At 46.8% G+C, this 19186-nt stretch overlaps 1 protein-coding gene across 1 annotated transcript; it reads right to left on the reverse strand.

The window, feature by feature from the left end:
- Positions 1-534: 534 nt before the first annotated feature.
- On the reverse strand, positions 535-19180 carry LOC135806125 (AFG1-like ATPase). The gene is made up of 12 exons (XM_065320277.1): positions 18781-19180; positions 16765-16828; positions 15864-15965; positions 15243-15373; positions 14316-14415; positions 13858-13916; positions 13411-13471; positions 10820-10850; positions 9924-9994; positions 9623-9723; positions 1879-2016; positions 535-1632 (listed from the first exon to the last, which is right to left on the reverse strand). Exons 1-12 carry the CDS (start codon positions 19009-19011, stop codon positions 1348-1350), a joined length of 1374 nt encoding a protein of 457 aa, XP_065176349.1. The 5' UTR covers positions 19012-19180; the 3' UTR covers positions 535-1347.
- Between the last annotated feature and the right edge of the window lie 6 nt (positions 19181-19186).

Raw genomic sequence — 19186 nt, forward strand, 5'->3', positions numbered from 1 at the left:
AAAACCAGAGTGTGCAGCTTGGGGCCTTTTCTGCTATGGGTGTCTGTCACGGCGAAATTCCGTGATTACATCATATTTGGCCCAGATCTGAGGCGGGAAATGGCGTAGTGCGTACAACTGAGCTGCAGTTGTGCAGAAAGAGACCTGCTTGAATCCTGCTTGTACGCACTACATCACTAAAATGATATAATCACGGAATTTCGCCGTGACAGCAACCCATCCGAGCTGCACACTCTGGTTTTCATGTACTCTTGGTTGTATGTGTACTACAAGCATAAACATTATAGCCATACTTGAACTGGTACGTTGAAGTTGTTTTCCACAAGAATACGCCAGTCCTGCTCTATCTGATAGCTAACGTTACTATCAATTCCGGAAAACAGCAGCTCTACTGTTGAACAGGCTGAGAGAAAGTGCTTCATCTGATAGAACTAGAGAGGTGATTCATATACAACTGCAATGCATGTCTATTCAAGTATTCATCCTTGATGATCCATGAATGCCTTCTTCCGGACAGCAAACACTGACAAAACGTAGGGTTACTTGGTCTGGTGAAAGGCAATTGCATGACAAACTTCTTAACGGTTATACTTTCAGCAGCAATCTCTTACTTCAAGTACTTGAAATGATTGTATGCACGAGGTGGAAGCTTGAAGCAAAGAATTAAATCCAGCAAGCCAAGCTAAGGAGAATGCCTGCGGAAAGACGGAAGCAAAGGCAGGCTTGAGCATATACAAGTAGAAATAGTAGAAAATGCTTCGAAAGCAGAGAGGTCAATGTCATTGTGTACAACACAGAATCAGAGCAATAGAAATGGGCTAGGAATAATAGGAAATTCTTCTACACAAGCAAAGAGGACACCACCTTATAAGCTAACACTTATTTCGAAGCAAGAGGTGATAGAGCAAGAGAAACCAAACGGCAGAAACCAAATAAAATACTGAAGACATTGCTCCGTCTTTGAAACTGAGTCCGCAGCACGCGGGATCTCTCACGGTGACCGTGATAAATATGAAGAGAAGAATAAATACGAAAGTTCCGGTAATAAATTATGAAAACATGCATCAATGCCACACACCTGAAAGTGCCAGCACCAAAGTCATTTCATGATTCAGTTTTCTAATTTGAATCTTTTGATGCACCACAGTAACATCAAGGTTCTTTCTAAACTAGTGCTAGGTCGGAAGATATTACTATTATTTGAGTATTACTTTTAGTATCATGGCAGTCTTGGGACTGGCAGCTAATTTCGGAAAAGAAGTGGGTAATATTTGTGAAGGACTATGATTGTGTTTTTCTTGCTGGAATAGTACGGGAAGCAGGTACCATAACTATTAGTGGTGTTGATCACACAGCGGTCTCTCTTTGTAGTTTGGGGTTGAGCAGCGCATTGTTCTCCAAGCATGCTGACCAATAGCTAGCTGTTAACATGTGGCGTATGCGAGACTCAGCACGCAGATAGGAGAAGAGCTCCTCTTCACCGGTGAACAGGCTAGTTTTCAGGTCTGCTTCGTGAAGGCCCAGATCGTCCCGCAGCATTTCAAGCTCTGCCTTTTCCCGGGAACTTAGAGTGATAGAATTCTTGCTGAAGAGTTGCTTTACGGGTTTAGATGCAGTCATGACCAAGCGTACCTGCGCGCAGCACATGCGTAGAAAAGAATAGAAAGAAATGACAACATTGGGAACAGGACTCGAAACATGAAAACTAGTATGTGAGTGCTATTGAGATCAACACACCTATGATGCTGCATGAAACTGAAGCAGCAGCAGCAGCAGCAGCAGCACACACACACACACACACACACACACACACACACACACACACACACACGCACGCACACGCACGCATGCACACCAGTAGATACTAATCGTACTTACGTTATTATCGTATAGTGTATCAATGAATTTGACGAAGCGAGCCGAACCCTTCTCACCAAGGCCAATCTCGGGAATGCCACGCACAATCACAGTGTGAAAGTGGGCACACATCTCCAAATAGTCCATGGCTGCTCGGGGCTATTTAGCAGAAACGACCACACATCCAGGATACATGCACATGTTCACATGAGGAAACAAAGGGCATGGTGTAGTACTGTAAACCATGGACCAATGGTAAACGTAGTACTGTAAACCATGGACCAATGGTAAACGTAGTACTGTAAACCATGGACCAATGGTAAACGTAGTACTGTAAACCATGGACCAATGGTAAACGGAAGGGAAAGCAGCAGCTTTCAGTTTCTTGCTTCAATTTTCTCAGTAATACTTGGTACTCAGAAATCACAGTCAGAATAGAAGAGCGCTACTCAGCAACAAGGTCGGCCGGAGACCAAATGCAATGATGGGGAGTGTTCAAAGTCTTCTTGAAAGCTAGTATATTCTGTACAGACGGCTCTAGTTTTGGTATCATGTACACGTGTAGTATTAGCTGGTCAGCATCTGTACTGTGTCATGCGGGAACTTGTGGCCTGGGTCCATTTTTAGTATTTCTGGCTTCACTGCTTGTACTGTGGACTGCCTCGTCTGGACTCCTTTTGGTTGGACTCAACCTTTTATATCTCTGTGTGCCGCAGTCGGACTCTCGGTTCGTACTCACGCATCCACATTCACGATCCCGTATTTATCCTCACTGCTGTACGTTGCCTGTAGCTTCCTTTTCTGGACTCGTTCTAGTTTGTTTCTTCTTGCCTTTTTGCCTTTGGGGCTTTTCTGGGTCTCTTCTCGGTTCCAAGCGATACAGCTTCGGATATATTTATAGTTTCTTGTTCTTCTTCTTTTTTTCATGCATGTATTGTACATGTATTCGGATAATCCAGTGCTTTTCGAGCCAACACCACAGCAATTCATGAGTGTCGATCCTCGCCGAGGTGTATGATCTGTAGCCGTCTAGACATTTTGGTAGCAGAGGATGGCTTGTCGTTAGGTTAGGATCCTCGCCTGAGAATGGCATCCTCGGAGGAATGCCATGATTTGGAGCGTGAGATCGAGCTCCTGAAGCTGCGGAAGTCGGCAGCGAAGACGCAGCTCACGAATGCGAGGCGTGGGCTGTTGGTCTTGGTAGATGTCGACACGCGACCTGTGCCGGACAAGGCAACGGTACTGAAAGCAGTTTCCTTGCTGCAAGGAGCCATGGACGAACTTGCAGGAGTCACCAGGACCCTGGCGAGTTACGTTCAGCAGACCCCAGACTGTCTGGGAGAATTACGCAAGTTATCTGAGGATGCGGAGCAAACAGAAGAGAAGTATATGTCCGCGATGGTACGAAGTGCGGACTTCTGTCGGCAATACAGCAGTTTTGTCACGCCCAGTACACGTTTTGGAAGTCCGTCCAGAAAAACTCAAATCTACAAACTGCAAGCTTTAATACCTGGATAGGCACACTGCTCTTGTCGATGAGAACAGCGCTGATGAACGCGATGAACAATTACATGCTGGTGGAGCACGGGAATTTGAGTACGGAGTGGAGTCGTTAGCGCTGCAGAAAGATAGTAGTAGTACTGTGGAGCACACAGCGGTCAGAGAAGCTGGTGCTCAGCCCGGTGCCAGTGAAGTAAAAGTTCGAGCAGACGTAGCGGGCCTCAGTCTCGGAGACCGAGCGCTTCAGTCCAGCACTAGCATTACTAGTAGATCTGCTAGTAGTACTTCTGCCACTAACACTAGTAACAGTACTAGTTCTAGTACATGTACCAGCACTAGGCCTCCGCGGAATATGCTCATATTTTTACCGATAATTCCTTTGAGCATTGCTCAAAATTTCGACCAATTATTCCCGTAATTCCACCGATAATTCTCACAATAATGCCTTTTTCTTCCCTTTTTTTGCAGATACCGTACCGCATACGGGTTTTTTTGCCACTTGTACGGCCCAAAAAATCACGGTTCGCGTGAATTATGCATGAAACTCGGCTGGAAGCTTTTTTTTCTTTCTTTTTTGAAATACCGGGCGATCAACTTCAGGATCACAAGCTTTTTGGTACAAATAAATGGAAAAAAATTGAAAAAGGGGGACATTGCTCAAATTTTACCGATTATTCCACAAAAAATGCCAATAATTCCCGTTTTAAAAATCACACCGATAATTCCCGAAATTATGCCGGCACATTCCGCGGAGGCCTAACCAGCACCACTGCAGGGTTGTCACCTGCAACCACAAACAACCTGTCACCAGCACAGGCCAGTGTGACAAGCATTAGTTTCACAAGTACAGGTGCCAGTTTCAGTGCCAACTACTTGGCAGCATCCAGTGCACCACCACCAGGTTACCTGCAGGCCAGGCCAGTGATAGGTATGGGAAGCACCGTGACAGTCAGCGCTGCCACTGGGACCAAGACTAGCAGCAGGCATGCACCAGCAGTGTCTAGTACAAGTACAACTGTGCATACCACCCTGCCAGTGTCTGGGATGAGCTTGCCAACAGCCAAGACCAGAGTAGGCCAGACGGCCACTCAACCTATAACTCTGCAATCTGCTGTACCTACACCAGCAATGTTTTCAGCCGCACCAATGTCAGCAGCATGGGCTGCTCCAGTACCAGGATCAGCAGCTCCATCATGGTCTGCTCCAGTATCAGCATTTCCAGCAGTCTCAGTCTCAGCAGCACAGGCTGCACCTGTATCAGTGTCCGCAGTGCCAATGTCCGCAATGCCAATGACCGCAGTGCCAATGTCAGCAACACACGCTGTGCCAGCTAGCGCAAGCTCGATGCCGAGGTCTGTGACAGCATCGACCGGACCAGCAGCGTTGGGAACAGACATGTGGCGACAACTCAAGCGTGTTGCAGTCCCAGAGTTTTCCGGCGACAAGTGGCAGTACAACGCGTGGCGTGCAACCTTTGTAGCTTGTATTGACCAGGCACCCGCTACACCTGAGTATAAACTGTTGCAGCTTCGCCAGTACCTGAAAGGCGACGCGCTGAAAGTTATTGACGGACTCGGACACTCAGCAGCGGCCTATGAGGCAGCCAAGCGGCGACTCGAACGGAAGTTTGGCGGACAACGTCGTCAATTAGCGCTCCACTTGGATGAACTAGAAAGCCACCCCAGTGTGAAGAGCAGCAAAGACCTCGAGCATTTTGGTGACCTGCTCGACATTGCCGTCCTCAACTTACGCGAGGCAGGCCGAGACCAAGAGCTCGGAGATGGCACCCTGTACAGAGCTTTACAGCGCAAACTGGCAGAGTCGATGCTCACCAACTACCAACGTTGGTTAGTTGACCACCGACAGTAGCCAACGGTAGTAGCGCTTCTTGAGTGGACACTGCAAGAAGTGGAGTACCGTACAGTGGCAGCCGAGGCGGTACATGGCGTGGCAGCAGCAGTACCTGCAACAGCACCAGGCACTGCCCGTCACTTTGACAGCAGCAGACCACCAAACCGGCACAGAACACATCTGACGACCAGTCAGCAAAAGTCCAGCAGAAAATGTGTGATGTGTGACGGACCAAACGGGCCATGGAACTGCAAGAAATTCCAGGATGCAAGTGTCGGCGAACGCTGGGAACTCGCCAAAAAAACACCAGCTATGTTTCCGGTGTGTGGGAACTGGCCATTCCGGTAAGACCTGCACCGACTGGAACTGATGGCTGCCGTTATCGCCGCACAGCTTGCAGACGCCATTGCAGCAACGTTGAAGCTTTCACAAACGCAAGTCATCCTGTGGTCTGACTCCATGAATGTTCTTCACTGGGTGAGGTCTCGCAGTAGAGCGTTCAAGACCTTCGTAGCCAATCGTGTCAGCCAGATCCATTCGCTGACCAGCCCAGACGCCTGGAGATACGTGCCAACAGACTCTAATCCAGCAGACATTGCGCCACGAGGTGCAGCAGCTACGGTGTTGGTTGACAGCTCACTATGGTGGAACGGTCCTGAATTCCTTCAGCTCGAGCAAGAGCATTGGCCTGTAACGAGTTTTGCAGAGCCAGCCACAGAGCAGCAAGAGAGAAGTAAGCGCGCAACCGATGAACCGCTCACAGCAATCCGTACATTGTTCGTGAACGCGTCAACGACCGACGACGACATTGGTGATCGTCTGACAGCAACTCGATACTCCAGCTGGTCCAGGTATCAACGAGTAATGGCGTACGTATTGCGCTTCCTCTCCAATTGCAGACAGCCAACTGCAAATCGTCAGATCGGTGCGCTCACTGTTGATGATCTTCACGACGCGGAAGTCTACATTCTCAAAGCAGCACAAGCAGAGTCGTTTCCAGTGGAAGTGGCTGCTCTATCGTAAGTGCATGCTGTCGCCCCCAAGTGCAAGTTAGCACCGCTAACACCGATAATGGATGATGATGGCCTACTACGTTGTCGAGGGCGTCTAGATGAAGCAGAGTCGCTACTATTCGACACCCGCCATCCTGTCATTCTTCCAAGAGATGCTCATGTTACGAAACTGATAGTTGCTCACCACCATGTGAATAACAAGCATTGCGCAGGAGTCAATCACCTATGGAGTGAGTTGGCCGCAAGATACTGGATAATTGGTGGTCGAGAAGCTATTCGTGACTGTCGAGTGCATGGTGTGCCGGCGGAAGAATGCCAAGCCTGAGCAGCAGATTATGGCGCCTCTTCCACGAGCTCGACTTGAAGAACCGCTGCACGCGTTTGCCCAAGTATCAGTGGATTACGGCGGTCCATTCGAAACCGTGCAAGGCCGAGGAAAGAAGAGGATGAAACGGTATCTCTGCCTGTTTACATGTCTGAAATCACGTGCTGTCCATCTGGAGATGAGTTACGCTCTAGATACCGATTCCTTCCTACAGTCATTTCAGCGGATGATGAACCGGAGAGGAGTACCATCTGATGTTTACTCCGATAATGGAACCAACTTCTTCGGAGCCAAGCGAGAGCTGCAAGAGCTTGTGAAGCAGCTTGATGCAACGGACATTGCATCGCGACAGTCAGACAAGATCAGCCGGCATTTCAACCCCCCGCTAGCACCGCACTTTGGAGGCATCCATGAGGTGATGATCGGTGCTGCCAAGCGAGCTATATTCGCTGTGCTGAAAGGAGCTACAGTAACTGACGAGGAGTAAGTGACGGCCATCGCTGGAGCTGAGGCACTACTGAATTCTCGTCCCCTGACGTACTCACCAGCTGACCATCGGGACCAGTTGCCACTCACGCCCAATCACTTCTTGCATGGCCGAGCTACCGCAATCTTTGCAGCATCAGCCGTTGACGGTCCTGCTGACGATCTACGGCGACGATGGAGGTTTGTGCAGAACCTAGTGCTTCATTTCTGGCGCCGCTGGATGCGCGAATGGCTACCTGGTTTGAACAAGTGTCAGAAGTGGGTTCAACAGCGACGCGACCTGCAAGTGGGTGATGTTGTGGTTGTTCTGTCGCCAGGCACAGAGTGCGGCAAGTGGCCACTTGGTCGCATTGTGGAAGTATGCCCAGGTCGAGATGGCCATGTGCGGGTTGCACACGTGAAGGTTGGAGACAAGGTGTTCACCCGAGCTCTCAACAAGCTGTGCCCGCTAGAGTGCTCGGAGTGAGTCACTTCGTCAATGATGGGTCAGTGGCAGTATTGACATTGATCTCAGACTATTCTTCATTTTCTGTTCTTTAGATATTCACATCAGCTTTACATGTCGTTCTAGTACTTGCATAGTTACTAGTATCCTTCTACTGTATTTGCCTGATCTTTTGTGTGTTTCTATCGGCTAGTCGATACATGCCGTCATGCGTTTTTGTTGGTTTATTGTTGCTGTGTGATATCAAGGAGGGAGGAATGTACAGACGGCTCTAGTTTTGGTATCATGTACACGTGTAGTATAAGCTGGTCAGCATCTGTGTCATGCGGGAACTTGTGGCCTGGGTCCATTTTTAGTATTTCTGGCTTCACTGCTTGTACTGTGGACTGCCTCGTCTGGACTCCTTTTGGCTGGACTCAACCTTTTATATCTCTGTGTGCCGCAGTCGGACTCTCAGTTCGTACTCGCGCATCCACATTCACGATCCCGTATTTATCCTCACTGCTGTACGTTGCCTGTAGCTTCCTTTTCTGGACTCGTTCTAGTTTGTTTCTTCTTGCTTTTTGCCTTTGGGGCTTTTCTGGGTCTCTTCTCGGTTCCAAGCGATACAGCTTCGGATATATTTATAGTTTCTTGTTCTTCTTCTTTTTTCATGCATGTATTGTAATTTATTCGGATAATCCAGTGCTCTTCGAGCCAACACCACAGCAATTCATGAGTGTCGATCCTCGCCGAGGTGTATGATCTGTAGCCGTCTAGACATATTCTATTTATTCGACGGGTTCGCGTACCGGGCAGGTCAAGAACAAGGAGTCGTACAACTCCCTGGTCAAGAACCACCTTTCCGCTTCCGTGGGACGCCACCACCCCATGATCAGGCGTCTTGAAAGCTAGTACTGTAAAAAATCACAGTTCGCTTGAGACTCCGTTAGACTGAGTTTTCAGCATCCGTACGAACACCACCACTCTGCAAAGATCTAAGGCGCAGATGCAGCTCCTAAAGCGGTGGCAGGTGAGTAGATCAGCCCCCAGGAAAGTGGTCAAAGACTGAAAATCCCATTTACTGCATCCATGTTTCCCTCCGACTCGTGCCAGGTCACGAGTTCCCAATTAACTGTGGGTCGCAGCACGGCTGGAAAAATCCTTCCGCTTCCAAGCAGGACTTGAACCCGGTACACTTTGTTTCTCAATCATGGTCTGAGGCTGCGTTTACACGACAACGCTGGGGGCGAAAACGCAACGAAATCCTTTCGGATCCATGGTTCATTTACACGGTCCGTGGAGCAAAACGTAAAAGTTGTACACCAAAACGGAAGAAAACCAAAACGCTGGCCAAGGTGGAAGAATTTGAAAACGGAAGTGTGTTCTGCTGGATAAATTTGGGTGTGTAAACAGTCGAAACGGTGTGCTGGCCTCGTTTTCCGTCACGTTTGTTTCGTTTTCGGCCGTTTACACGGATCCGACAATCCAAAAAAAATGTTTTTACAATTTTCGTCATGTGACGTGTGTTGTTGTGTGCCTGTTTTCAACCATTACTTGAGTGTGATCGGTGCTTCCACGGCAACACTTGGCACATGACGAACGTTGGCGGATCCTTTGCTCTCGTGTAGACGCTTGAAAACGATACAAACGGAGACCACCTCGGATCGGCTTTGATCGTGTAAACGTACGAAAACGAAAAAAGAAATGCGGGACTGAAAATGGAAAACTGGCCGTGCGTTGTCGTGTAAACGCAGCCTTAGACCATCCCACTATGCCTGCCTGAGTACTATAGCGGACATTGAAATCCGTTGAGAAGTCAAGCGGCAACGGGGCGCTGGCCTTGCAGCCGCGAGCACTGCGGGTCCATATTTTGCAGTGTGTACGTGAACGATAGTGCATGTACATGCTAAAACCAGTGAGGGTGCCGGCCCGGTCATCCTATCAGATTTCAATATCCACAACAGTACAAACTGCCCCGAACCATAGATGCAGGTGATGTTTTGAACTGCACACACTGATCACGTCAGCAATGCTGACCATCTCTGGACGATAAATCATGTCTCAAAAATATCCAGTGTTGCTTCCGAAGCTTACCAGCCAAGCGATAAAAATACACACGTACGCACACGCACACACACACACAATGAAACGGCAGAATCTCACCTGTAGGCACATGTCATCATAGGTCACATCCACAATGCCGCCGCAAGCCTGGGGAAAGGCCATCTCTCGACCCAGGTAATACAGGGTGCGCGCTTCAACAGCTGCACAGAAAAATGCACATAAACAGGACAAATACACCTAGTGAATAGCCAAAAACGATGAACACATAAGCAAGTAGGGTGTTCTGCCCAAAGAACTCCATGCCCATGTAAGGCAGAGCTTTCTACACAGTACGGAGAAAGGAAGCCACAATGTATATCACAACTCAGAGTTCATATTTCATGATCATCCGCCTTCTTACCTGCTCCTTCCTCCTCGCAAAGCTTTCTGAAGAGATCGTCTGCCTTCAACGCACTACCATTGCCATCATCTCTGCAAAGTATGAAAAACACAATAATGTGTATATTAGTATTGAGTACTTGCATGTACATGAAGTATGTGGTATCCTTTTCGCCACCTCCAGTAAGTGCAAAGCTACTTTAAACGCAGCCAATGTATCAGTTCAAACAGGAACTATAAAGCCTACTGAGAGCACTAGAGGAGACTCGGTCGGTTACAGGCATCAGCAATGGGTGTACAGTGCTGCAGTGATGATGTCAAACACGACATTGGGCAGTAGTAATGTCACAGAAGATAACTACTTCCAGGTCTACTCCTCGGTAGAATCTGCACTGTGTCTGTACGACCGGCCCCACGCGTCGCATGCTGGTGTGCGGTCCACCCCCCCCCCCCCCCCCCCCCCCCACATCACCACTGCTACCGGAGGTGACACCCTACTGTGACCAGGGAGTAGTAAAAATACCACTCCCTGGTGGGACGGAAGCCAGTGCAAACGTGCATGGATCCATGGAACTAATGTAGCACTACTTTCTAGCCTTGTCGCTACCAGCCTAATGTCTAATAGCTAACAGTCTAAATAAACTTCCATGACCTCAACTTGACAAGGCAACAAAACCTAAAATGTAATGATAGTAAAGGGACCATTTAGTAAGGTTTGGGTGAATGAGGTAATTTTAAATATATTACAATATTATTTAAAATTACCTCATTCACACAAACCTCACTAAAATGGTCTCTTTACTGCATTCAAAATACCAATGAGCCATGTGTGATACTTGTCTAATGATTTAAATGTTGGAGCCAGGTACATTCAATGTAATTCAATATCAGGAATCACGCCAACAACCCACAACTTACACTATATAGACTGCGCCAACACTGGGTTCACCTGAGAGAAACAAGGACGAAGAAAGAAGCCTACTTTCAGAACACAGTGCCATAGCAAACCAAACAACGTATTATGTACAACCACTTATACTCGTACACTTACCTGTCCCCTGTTCTACATCCGTCCCAGTCTGGCATCCGAAAATGCGACTCTACGTCCTGGCAGCTTCGCAGGCTTGTTCAATCGATATGTTCTGTTCGTGAGAACGGCCATTACAGCATGCTATGTTTCTTTGACCTAAGCAAGGCTTTCGACACAGTATGGACACGCGGGCTCCTCCATAAGCTGTCGAGTCATGGAATCCATGGTGCTTGCTTCACGTGGCTCCGTAATTATCTGACGGGCAGACAGCAAAGGGTGTGTGTCGGCTCTGCTCTGTCTGCCAAAGGGCATGTACGGTCTGGTGTTCCTCAGGGATCAATCCTGGGACCTCTTCTCTTTTTCGTATAATTATATTAACGATCTGGCTGAAGTGGAACACGCGTTACTATTTGCCGATGATACAGCACTACTTGTGACAGCACCCACTCTCCCCAAGGCTAGTACCATGTTACAGTCCAATATAGATGCCGTTATTCATTGGATGGAAAAATGGAAATTGCAGCCCAACTCTTCGAAAACTGCTGTGATGACTCAGCATCATGAGTATCCTTCCCCCCCCCCCCCCCCCAGATGTTCCTGTGACTTATCTTCATTAGAAACCAGTCCCTTCACCTTTCCAGACACCACAACTCCGCTCTGCATCGTCGAACAACATAAGCATCTTGGCGTCATCATTGACCAACATGGAAATCCCAGATTGAAAATTTAGACAGTCGTGCTAGCTCAGTAATGGGATTTCTCTCCTCACACATCACCCACCTCCACGCCGACTGTCGTCACGTTATTTCCAAATCTTATAATTATTCTGCCTATTTTTGAATATTGCTGCATAAATTGGGCTGGCATTTCTAAAACACTGTTGGCTCAACTCGAAGTTATGCATAGGCGTCTGCTGAAGATATTATTTCGGCTTCCTCGCCTGGCTCCAAACACAGATTTATACCGCCTTGTTTCTGCTGCGCCACTCTCGGTTCGCGTGCGATTTTTGTCTAGTCAGACAATTCATAAAATTAAGCTGGGCATTGCTCCTCCTCATGCTCTCTCCTGCCAAAGCTGGTTTGTTCAATCTCAAGAAATGCGCACCAGAAACTCTCTCTGCTTCCCTATTGCGCGGTCTACCTCTATGCAAAGATCTCCTCTGCTCCTTGCTTACCGCCACTGGTCTCTCCTCCCACGAGATCTAAAATCCTGCCAATGTTACAAGACATTCGTACAGATACTGCAGAATGCAAAATACTAGTTGATATCCAGCTCCGCCCTAGCTCCCCGTGCTTCTCTTACATATCAGTTCCTCTTTCATTTTTTTCTTTCTTTCTTCCCTCTATTATCGCCATGGCTGGCTATCGCCCACATCACCTTTTCATTGGCTAGTGCCACAGGATTGTGAATAAATAAATGAATAAATAAATTAAACAGGAGCTATTACACCCATGGACAGTGGTGGACAGTGATGGATATAGTGGCTGTGCGAACGACATCACCGTATTCGCTTTCTATTGATTGGCAACCCAGTGCTTGTAATGCCAGTCCATACAAAGCAACCGAAATGATGCAAAATATCAGAATAATATAATTTCACGACTGCTGCCATTCACACATTTGCTTTGTGGGTATATCAACCAGTATCCAGAGTTACTCATTACCGTTTTCTGATGATCGCTGAGTGCGTGAAACTCAAAGTTAAAACACTTTTTTTCATCCTCTTTATTGTTTTAACCCTTTATTACCGGATTACTTGCACAGCATGCACCAGGATTACAAATTTCAGCACAATTTCTAACTTCACCAGGTCATAACTTTGGTCTCCTTCACTTGATTTTCACAATCTAGGGCTCGTTGGAAAGCTCTTGGCAAGAGCAACGCCAGGGTACCAAGCTCCATTATCCAGTCGCCACAAATCAGGCGCGGTAACACAGCAAAGTCGTCTCCAAGCCTGATATGCAAGCAATTTCGTCCCATCAACGCCATTCCACTCTCCTTCATCGTAGAACGCTCAAATTTGTTTGAGACGATTCAAACTTCAGCTGACTACGTCAATATCACGTGCTTAGTCGCTCAAAGAGCACAAGTAAAGGGATTTTCCCCAAAAATGGCGAAGTGATCGATCAAAAATTTGAATTTGCCGAGGTGAAAATACGGCGCGCGATATCTCTGGTGTCCAATATCGTAACTCTTCGGCGATTGTTGCATTGGATAGCTTGGAGTTTCCGCTACCAAATAGACCTTTCGATTGTTGAATTCGCACAAGAAATGATGGAGTTACGAAGATATTACTGGCCTGCAGACTTTCGATCATATATGATCGAAAGTCTGCAGGCCGGTAATAAAGGGTTAATATAATTACGTGTAAATGACCATTAACCGGGCCCCAAAATAATCCATACAGTGCAGTAGTAGCATGCCACAGTATGATAACTAAGTATTAGTTGACCAGCAGCAGCAGCATGATGTCACTTACCTTTCATGTCTACTATCCGATGGTCAATTCCAGAGTTGAGAGAGGCAACGTCACAGTGGGCCTAACACACACACACACACACACCCGCACATACATCATGATTATACCCATGCGCAAATTGCTGAGAAAATCAAGCCATAAAGGGCATTTACAATTGACATACTACTATAGTACACAATCACATGGGTTGCAAATAGCATAGCTCTGCAACAAAAATGCGCACATACCACAGCTTTTCCAGCAGAATACAAGATGCACAAGGATCAGCTGCGACAAGTATACAATCTTCATGATACGATAAGCATGCGCGCAACAATGCAAGGACTGCTTACAGGACTGCATGGGCAACGAGGGCAGCATGGGCAACAAGGGCAGAATGGGCAACAAGGGCAGCATGGGCATAAACAATGGCCATACTACTATACATGTACTTGTGGAAGTGATTACCTTGAGGACGTCAATGAACGGCAGAAAACTCGCACGCTGAAGACCATTCATGTACAGATCTGAACACAGAGAGGCCAGAAGATGAATGCAAATACATTTTACAAGGTTCTCGAAGGTATAGCTGGCAACTGCCAGAACAGTGCTTCATGAACACAGCAAAGTGCCCATTATGAAAGAGAGCTGATGGACCTCTGCCCTTGTATTGCAGTACCATACACATATGTTGATTGTACAGTGTACGAGTACAGTCGGGGATCAACGGATTTGTGTACGAGCACATGTAATTATGATGTTCCCAAAATCACATGACAGCAATGCACCCATTGAGGCAAGATGTACTCTACGTAGACACCTCAGTGTAAGAAGCCCTCAGCTGAATCAACCACATGCAATGTAGATCTACCCCACTGGCACTAGCGTCTGCATATAACTCCTAGAGTGATGACATTAATACTCACCATCTGGTGGGCGATTGGAAGTTGCAAATACGACAACTCCATTGTCAAAGAGACGAGTGAAGAGGCCGCGTAGAATCATGGCATTAGATATATCCGTTACCTATAGAACAAGGCAATACAATTCAAGATCAAAAGAGGCTCACACGTAATACAGGTACGTACCAGGGTCAGTAGTTACACACTCCAGCCAAACTAACATGGCAGCGCACACACACACTGAACGTGCTAAATTCTAGTAACTACCGTACTGGCAATATATGTTGCCGCGTAACGCGTAACGCAGGGGGGTGCGGCGTAACGCGCGACCAAGCTAGTGCGACAAATTTTCGTTGCGTTCGTAACGCGCGTCCGGCGGGGTGCGGCGATCTTTTCATTGCAGTTTGCAAAAAATGATGCGGCAATAGCAAAAAAGTGATGCGGCAATAGCAAAAAAAAGGACTGCGGCAATATAGAAACCCGTGTAACGGCTCCTGTGCGACTTTGCATGTAACGCCCTGCATGCGGTAAACATGTGCAAATGTAACGCTTCATGGCCTCACTGCGACCATATATATTGCCAGTACGGTACATGTATGATCACACAGCCTCAGGCAAGCAATGCAAGTAGTTGCGTTTGATCACAGTGTACATAGTTTGAAGCACTCCCCATAATATCAAGTGACTGGCACAGGGCTCTCTCGTGAGTGGTGTGAGTTGCCACTATGATGCAAGCCAGAAAGATTGATCGAACTGTATCTCAGCTGGTTGGAGCAGTGCTCGCCAATAGCAAGGTCCTAGTTTGAATCCCGGTGGTGGGACTGGTGATTTCTTTCTTTCAAATCTGGCCTGCGAGTGTTGAGTTTCGGAGGGGAAAAAGCAGTAAGCAGCTGGCCTACTTTTCTAAGCAATGTAAGACCAAAAAGGAACAAAGCAAAAGGCGGTGCTTACCTGAAATTCATCAAAACAAAGCAAGTGGGCTTCTTCAGCAATGCTATCAGCAACTTGACCCAGTGCATCAAAGTTTCGGAGCCGATCTTCACCAGAGGTCTGGATGAACTCGTCTTTGGCACACTTGAACCCTTCAAGTAAGGAAGAGCCCACACACAATCACATACCAACACTGATAAAACACCTAGTTTGAACAAACGGCGAGGATACAATAATTTTAGAACCGCAATCAATAAGACAAGCTGAATCGACATTTGTGAATACTTTATTCATGCAGGGTAAAACGGTGGAGACAATGTGCAATAAAACGACGAAAGTAGGAAGAAATAGTGAAGAGAACAATGAGGATTCGAACAAATTTTCATACAACACGCGTCAGGAATCTTAATCAGGACTAGCCACACCACGCCTTGTTTGCTATTGCTTGAATGCAAATGGGCAAAATTCCAACACAAGTTGAAACCTAAGCCCATTGAAAGAATACAGTAAAGTACACTGGCTGGTTGGGAGCAACCATGGCAACCAGGGCAAGTGAGCCAAACAGCACAGCCATTCAACCAGAGATCACACTCAGACCAAGCCAACCCAAAACACAGGTACATAAAATACGAGAGCTCTTACGCTTGTGTACGTCGACCATGAATGCTCCAAAGTGGCAGCGGCGCTTCTTTTCCACCCGCGTACCGCAGTAGAACATGTCCATTAGCATGGTCTTGCCCGTTCCTGTCACACACACAAGCATGCACATACGCACATCCACCCGCCCGCAAAGACACACAGACACATACACATTTTCATCTACTAGCATACAAGTATTCATAAGGTTGAGGGACCTGAAGCACACTGTGGTAGTAATTGGCCATTCCAGGCTCAACACTAATAAACCACACTATACAGCCTCTAGAGGTTATGCATTAGGCAGGTTAATGTACAGCTGTGCTCACTGAAATTCTACCCGAAGTGCAAAACTGGTGCTTTGGACCAGTTCTGATTACATCACTGTACTTGCACATGTGTACGTCCAGTCGCACTCATACCGCTTCCAGGGCATCAAGGGCCGTGCAAGTTGAGGGCGCCAAATATGCACTTCGGGTCGAATTTCAACGAGCACAACTGTATTTGCAAGCGGCAAGTAGGCATGAGGTGGGTGCAAGTCTCAAGTGTATATGCGTGACCCGTGTTCATTGAGAAGAAAGTAGGAGAAGTAAATGGAGATACATGTACATGTATAGTCCATTTCTTCTGTAGACCCCCGAATTCCTTCATCATAGCAAAAATACAATGTAGAGCATAGGTTCCATGTACTGCTACTGATGAGAAGTTCTCTTCCTGAAAATATTTGAGCACCAACCCTCCTGGCCGAAACAGCAAGCAATTGTCCTCAGGCGAATGTATATTTAAAATGTACTTGCGATTCATCGCGGTACACGTGTGGGTGCACGGCACTGCACGCAACTAATAGTTTTCGGTGTACAACATCCAAACAGGCACTGCATGTACATGTGCTAACAGTTTAACTTACCAACAGATCCATGAAGATAAAGGCCACGTGGTCCAGCTGGTGTTTGTGAAGGTTGAGAGAAGAGCTGGAATAAATTGACAGCCAGAAAGGCACATTAGGGGTTGGGGCTCCTGAGAATAGAATAGAACTGCAACAAACTGCAAAGACGTAAGCCGGGGCAGGACATGGCAACCCACCCCACATTCCTACGTAGTATGGCTGCACTACTGGCTGGCTACTTTTTACTTAGTTTCCAAAATAATCCACAGAGGGACCCGAACCCCCGTTTAGCCACCCAATCTTCAAGAAAGTGGTTCCTGGCCTGTTGTACGAGTACATGTACAGACAAATATGTTCCAGTACCGATGGAAGCAGAGACACACAGACACATACTTCAGTAGATATTAGGTGGACATGCAGTACAGTCCGTATCGCCTATAAGGTTGGCGGCTACAGTAATATACCGGATATAATGATCAATTTCTTAAATTCATTTTCATTTGCCATAACTAAGTATACACAGTTATTGCGTATAGTAATAATCGTCTATAGTAATATATCGCCTATAGTGATCAAATTCATATTTCAAAAGACCTTTATTACATTATTTTTGCATCGGTTATAGTGATTGATGTAAAATCAAGCGATGCCTGTGGGGATTGCCCTATCAAAAATTTGATAATAATAATAATAATAATAATGTCAGAGGAGAACAGGGTGTTACTTCTTCGTGAAGAACTTGTCCAGTGAGTGTTGTTTGGTGAGTTTTGCTCGTACAAGTTGCTAAAATATGCCTCCATCATGAGGAAATGCTGATTTGGTGTGTCAGGAGCTACAGCCAGCTACATGACATTGTACATGTATGTAGTGCGTATGTGCACGGCGCGCTGAGTCGTTTGACACCCCACTCGCATACATTGCATGCAGTATCGGTCATAGTAATATATCGCTTATAGTGATAAAATGCTCAAAATCAAACACCAACGCTATAGGCGATACTGACTGTATCTGGAGTGTGGTTTCCATCCACTGAGTGCGTTTGATTTTGCCCACGGATCGGTTTTGAATCCACTCATGAATTACCCCTGGCTCACCACTCCACATGTGAACAGGATGAATTGATTACGAACTGATTCCGGAGCTCATGACATGAACATCGTACGACTTAAATGCACGAGATTCCACCCATGAATCAATTCATGGGCATACTAGTAATCAAACGCACCCACTGTAAGGGTAGTTTCCAATAGAAACTATGCAACGATAAAGGAAAATTGCAACAAGTGGCTGTGCCATACTGTGTGTGTGTGGGGGGGTGTACGTGCGCACGTATGCCATACTGTGCAGACACTCATTAGCACCGTATTTTCTACAATATATGTTCAGGGTATATGCTGCAGGGCGGATTTCGGGCTTATTATTCCCAAATAAACATAATTATGCCATATGGAGTATAGTATATCCCGTACATGTGCCCTAGAACAATATGCACATGTGGTCGGGACTAAGTGGCCAACCCCAGGGATGTGTGTACGTGGAAGTCCTGTCTAGGCTTTGAGGGGATCTTTGCAAGAACCAGTTGCTGGCACTCTTCTCGAGATTCTCCGCCATAATGATACTACACAAAAGATAACCAAGAAGGCAAGTTCGAAAAGTCTGAATAACAAGACATATGCCTGTGTAAGCCCTCCAACTGCTTCCTCTAGCTAGTATGGTTGCAGCGAGGTCAGCTATTCTTACATGTGTGCTACTTGTCAATACAATTATGCAGTGACAGCACTCCCGACTGTCCAGGCGCAGTGTGCCGAACCCAGGGCGACAGCCCATTTTGGACTATGATACTTGTTATACCTTTTTACACGAGAGGCAGTCTTTATATAAATTACGTATGGGTGTCCTGCTTTGGCACGGTAACTAGATAATTGGACAGCCTGGCACTCTTCTGAGACGTGAGACTGCATCCAATGTGTGAGTGTTAAGTCTGAATCTACAATGACTCAGTGCAGCGACTAATGTAATCACGGTGTCACTGTTTACCTTGCTGAACACAGATACGGACGCCGCAGGGGTACCGTTGGCAGTATAATTGTCCAGACGGATGCATAGCTCATCAAGCAGGCCAACTATGTTTTGCTGATGCGCATCTTCGCGCAGCTCTTGACTTTGAACTAATTCTTGGTATCTCTCCAGAGGGCGAACAAAGGTTGCAAGAAAGCGCCAGCTGGCGCAACGCCTGAAAGGGCAGACATCATTTGTCAGTCTTAACATATCAGGTAGTGTGCTTTCTCGAAACTATGTTCAGGTCCTGTGCCAATTTCTCCTCAGATCTCTATTCAAGGTAATGAACGAGATAGACAGCAACAAAAGGTTTTCCCTTGTTGCGCAAAAAGTTTCCTTCGATTTCGGTCACGTGCATAGTATGACCTCATCATTATAGTATGAC

The sequence above is a fragment of the Sycon ciliatum genome, chromosome 1 (assembly GCF_964019385.1).
Source record: "Sycon ciliatum chromosome 1, ocSycCili1.1, whole genome shotgun sequence".
In the NCBI taxonomy this organism is placed as follows: domain Eukaryota; kingdom Metazoa; phylum Porifera; class Calcarea; order Leucosolenida; family Sycettidae; genus Sycon; species Sycon ciliatum.

Bases quoted from the DNA above. Each gene is read 5' to 3' on its own strand.
- LOC135806125 (XM_065320277.1), bottom strand. From the start codon at position 19,011: ATGTTAAGACTGACAAATGATGTCTGCCCTTTCAGGCGTTGCGCCAGC. The intron at 15,966-16,764 runs GTAAGTTAAACT...TGTGTGTGACAG, and splicing joins TTATCTTCATGGATCTGTTG to GAACGGGCAAGACCATGCTA. The intron at 13,917-14,315 runs GTGAGTATTAAT...CTCTGTGTTCAG, and splicing joins TTCCAATCGCCCACCAGATG to ATCTGTACATGAATGGTCTT.